Here is a 4,581-nt window from a genome sequence, read left to right on the forward strand (position 1 = left end):
GGTTTCTTACCCCACTGGCAGATATTTTTGCTCGGTTTAAGCAAAAACTAACAAAATTGTGATTATAATAGTATCATAATATCTTCAGTCATTCAAGAATTTTTAGATACACTATATTGCCAAAAGTATTGGCACCCCCTTCTAATGAACAGGTTTGATTACTCTAGTAATTTCCATGAGTATGAATCTGAATGTTTAAGCATATAATGCTATTCTAGGGAAATGTGTGTCTTCTAATTTTATAGCAACAGTTTGGACAGGACCCTTTTCTATTCTAACATGGCAATGGCTCTGTGTATAAGGCAAGGTTCAAAAAGAAATGATTGATTGAGTCAGTGTGGAAGAACTTGACCGGTCTGCTGTGACTTTAAATGCAGACCTTGAGTCGAAAACTCATCACCAAACACCAGTGACTTGTACATACACTATATCAGGGGTGTCCAAACTCGGTCCTGGAGGGCCGGTGTCCTGCAGAGTTTAGCTCTAACCCCAATTAAACACACCTGAACCAGCTAATCAAGCTCTTACTAGGCATACTAGAAACTTAAAGGCAGGTGTGTTGAGGCAAGTTGGAGCTAAACTCTGCAGGACACCGGCCCTCCAGGACCGAGTTTGGGTAGCCCTGCACTATATGGACAAAAGTATTGGCACCCCCTTCCTATTCAACATGTTTGACTACTTTAGTACTTTCCATGAGTATGAATCTGAATGTTTGAGCATATAATGCTATTCTAGGGAATTGTGTGCTTCTAATTTTATAGCAACCGTTTGGACAGGACCCTTTTCTATTCTAACATGGCAATGGCTCTGTGTATAAGGCAAGGTTCAGAAAGAAATGATTGATTGAGTCAGTGTGGAAGAACTTGACTGGTCTGCTGTGACTTTAAATGCAGACCTTGAGTCGAAAACTCATCACCAAACACCAAAGACTTGTACATACACTATATGGACAAAAGTATTGGACCCCCACTGCTTTAGAACAGAACAAGGCACTTCCAAAACTGTGGCAACAGAGATGGAAACATAATTCATGTATTTAAAAATAGTCTTTCCATCTCTGTTCCAACTGTTTAGGAAGTATCTAACATGACTGTAATTTGAGTGTTTATTAAATCTAAAAATAAAGAGTAATTGAATTTAAGTTTGGGCTCTGTTGTTAATTGTAACCTTGTAGTAATGTAAAAGGCTCCTTATATTTTAGAGCATAAGCTGAGGTAGATTTTTATCCCCAAGAAAATTTTAGTACTACTTGAATTTATTTAAAGAAAGAGCCATTTGTTCAGTAAAACACTGTTTAACAAAAAATAAATAAATAAATGTTTAGTATCGAAACCATACCAAACTGTGGCGTCAAAACCGAGGTACATACTGAACCGTCATGTTTGCATATCGTTACACCCCTAGTACCTGGATTTGTTTTTTAGTGCTACCGTCTCGCAGGAACTACGATATACATTTAGGCTCCATGAAAAATAAAAACGCCTCCCAAATATCCATCTTGGTGCTTCTTGACTTTTCCACATTAGATGTGAAGTCTTGTTCTCTTACCTTGTGCTTCGGACACCTCAGAGAAAAGTTGTCTTCATTTAGAGAGCAATCTAGATTGAGGTTAGCAAAAGAAGGATTTAGCACTGGTTGTCAGTCACTCACAACGTGGTTTTTGCTTTATTAAAGACAAGTGATGCCCCGTCTCACCTGCTTCTATGGCACAAAGGTAGTGGTAGCTCAGCGTGCAGCCTTTACTGTAGCAGCCAAGTGTGGACCCCACCGTCTCACAATGAGAGCAGCTCTGAGGAGTGCAAATGTCAGAAGCATTACGGGTAAAATAAACAACACTTTCCCTATACTTCAGACAAGTTACGTATTTTCACTAGTGCTGTCAATCGATTAAAAAATAATTAACTAATCAGGTTTTTTTTTCTGAAATTAATAACGATTAATCTTACCTAACAGAGTTTTTAAATATACTTTTATATTGTAATAATTTCTCAATCTCCAAATTAATGTAGAAACAACAAGACAGTATATTTTTAAATATTTGTTTAGTGGCATCTTTTTTTATGACTAAAGGCACGTATCACTGATACCAATAATACCGATGTCTCTTTGAAAAATATTTTTACCTAATATTTAACAATTAGCCATCCAACTTTACAGTATAAATGAGAGCTATCAATTTTAACATTTATTAGACTTTAAAAAATAACAACTTCTAATTTAAGTGAACTTAAAACATTCACATAAACCCATTATAATAAATGTCATATTTAGCTACCTGTGCCCTTCAGCAAGTAGGAAATATACAGAAATTGAATAAAGTTAAACATACTAAATTCTAAATTAAATATAGATGAATCCTTAAAGCTCTTTTTTTCTTTTGTTCTTGGATTAACAGACATCACAGCTGCTGGGTTATTAGGTTATTTTGACTGCTTTAAGAGCTGCTGCTGCTGAACATGCTGTGGATCTGACACGCATCGTATTTTTTCACAACTCTTTACCTTTTCTGACTCACTTCAGATCTTAAAGTCTCTACACAGTTTTAAGGCAGCTTTAATCGCCTTTTTTGGTAACTTCTGATGACATAACTACGACATAGCATGCTCGTAGTTTCATTTGCGCTTTAATATGATACAGCACACACCGCCGTATTTGTGCATGCATTTGAGGAGCACGTGCTACGAGCACAGTATAACGGCTGACAGGACCGGAAAATTGTTTTTTACTGACATATGGCCTGACAACATCTCATCTGTTCTACAGAAGCTCCCTCGTCAACTGTAGCTTTTCCGCGTTCGTTTGACTAGCACCTGGCGCTGAGGTGAAGTTGGAATAAATGCAATCCTTGTCAAGAAAAAAAGAGACAGAAGCAGCAGTTGTGAGTGGGGTGGCCAACCCTAGCTCCGCCCCTGCGTTAATTGCGTTAAATATTTTTTGTAACGCGTTACACTGAAAAAAATTAATCGCATGCGTTAACACGCTAATTCTGACATCTCTAAGTATTATTATGTTTGTATATATAAAAATAATTAATTAAAAAATGTATTCTATTTTTATATTTAATATTAAAAACTTAAAACTTAAACTTACAACATAAATTGTATATATTGATTCAGTAATTAATTAATTGTATATATGCATTAGGTTTTTTCTTCATTATGATATCAAGACAGTACCATATTAAATCTATTTTTTTTAATTATATATTATAATTACATTATAAATTATTTAAAATGTAATTACGTAAAACCTATTTTATATTAATTGGAATTCAGAAATATAGTATTTTTTAAAATAAATTAATATACAGGACCAAAAAAAGGAGTAAGCTACTGTACTATTTCATCTTTTGTCAGGTACATTCCAGAGGTTAGTTTGAGATACGACAGCGATAAGTCTCTGCAGCGCAGACACCGCGGGTGGAGTGCTGAGGAAAAGGAGCCAATCAAACAGAAACCATTTGGTTTCAGAAGTCTTGAGAGGAATTCTTATCCCTTTTCAATACGTGACATGTGGCCTGCGTACACCACACTGTCTGTACAACAGCAAGGTCAGCGTTAACATGCCGCACCCCACACTGTGGCTCATATAGAGGGAGAGCGTGGCTGGTGGCCAGCAAGATGATCTGCTGTCTCAGACGGCTGAGAGGGGAGAGCTCTCCTTCAGTAAAGGTCACGATGCTGGCAGCGTTGAAACAGTCAACTCTCACAACGCAAATTGGTTTGGGACAGCTCACAAAGGTCCCGAATGCTACAGAGACCCTGACCTTTCTGTGTGCACTGTTGAATGTGCAGTTTTCCGAAGCAGAAGAACCTCCATTTCAAAATGATAATCCCAATTATCATTTGAAAAGCTGAACTGCAAATATGTGCTGGTTGCAAAATGAGAATAAATAAGGCATTGGAGGGATGGTATGGGAATGAATATAATGAGCTCCTGGGAGAATAGTCCTACATCGAGTTCGGCGTGGTAGGAAAGGATGAATGGAATCGCAACAATGCTAGTCATGCTCGCATCACACGCCACATGTCTTGGCAGCAGCAGTGTAGTACTAAAACCATACAACAAGTCCCGAGATTCACCTGCCTGAGTAAGGATGTACAGAGGCTTTCATGCTACACTTAACCGGCAGCTCACCCAAAAATTAAAATACGGTCATTATGATCATGTCGTTCCAAACCTGTGTGACTTTCGTATGCTGAACACAAAAGAAGAAACTTTGAATAATGTCTCAATGTAAGCCAATGGGGTCCAAAAAAACAAAACCCTATTGGCTTCCATTGTATGGACATTTTCTAAGACCTAGGGTTAACCATTTCAATAGCGAAAGGCCCAAAAGATTATTGGTTGCTACAAGAGATGCAGCAAATGCTTCGGTCCTGTTCCTCCTTGACTCAGCGCGACAGCAGATAGAAAGACACATTACAGATCACGGTCTCTTACAGAGAATTATCATTCAAGCAGAATAAATGTTTCCCAATCCTATTATTCCCTGTTCATCAAAAGAGTGGAGCATAACGGTTGCCGGGGCTGCACTGGATTGAGGGTGGATGGGGGGTTAATGTCATGGAATGATTTGCA

The 4,581-nt window shown here is 37.8% G+C and overlaps 1 protein-coding gene across 2 annotated transcripts in view; it reads right to left on the minus strand.

Moving 5' to 3' along the window:
- The window catches only part of LOC107732521 (transcription factor 20-like), a 25,301-nt gene that overhangs the window by 1,419 nt on the left and 19,301 nt on the right, over window positions 1-4,581 (minus strand). For both annotated transcript variants that reach the window (XM_016543883.1, XM_016543882.1), the window contains exons 3-4: window positions 1,696-1,789; window positions 1,549-1,598 (exon numbers count right to left, since the gene is read on the minus strand). In XM_016543883.1, coding sequence (XP_016399369.1) covers window positions 1,549-1,598; window positions 1,696-1,789 — 144 coding nt within the window. The remainder of the gene's footprint in view (window positions 1-1,548; window positions 1,599-1,695; window positions 1,790-4,581) is intronic.

This window comes from Sinocyclocheilus rhinocerous, unplaced genomic scaffold (genome assembly GCF_001515625.1).
Source record: "Sinocyclocheilus rhinocerous isolate Xijiao unplaced genomic scaffold, SAMN03320098_v1.1 scaffold3506, whole genome shotgun sequence".
NCBI classification, from domain to species: Eukaryota; Metazoa; Chordata; class Actinopteri; order Cypriniformes; family Cyprinidae; genus Sinocyclocheilus; species Sinocyclocheilus rhinocerous.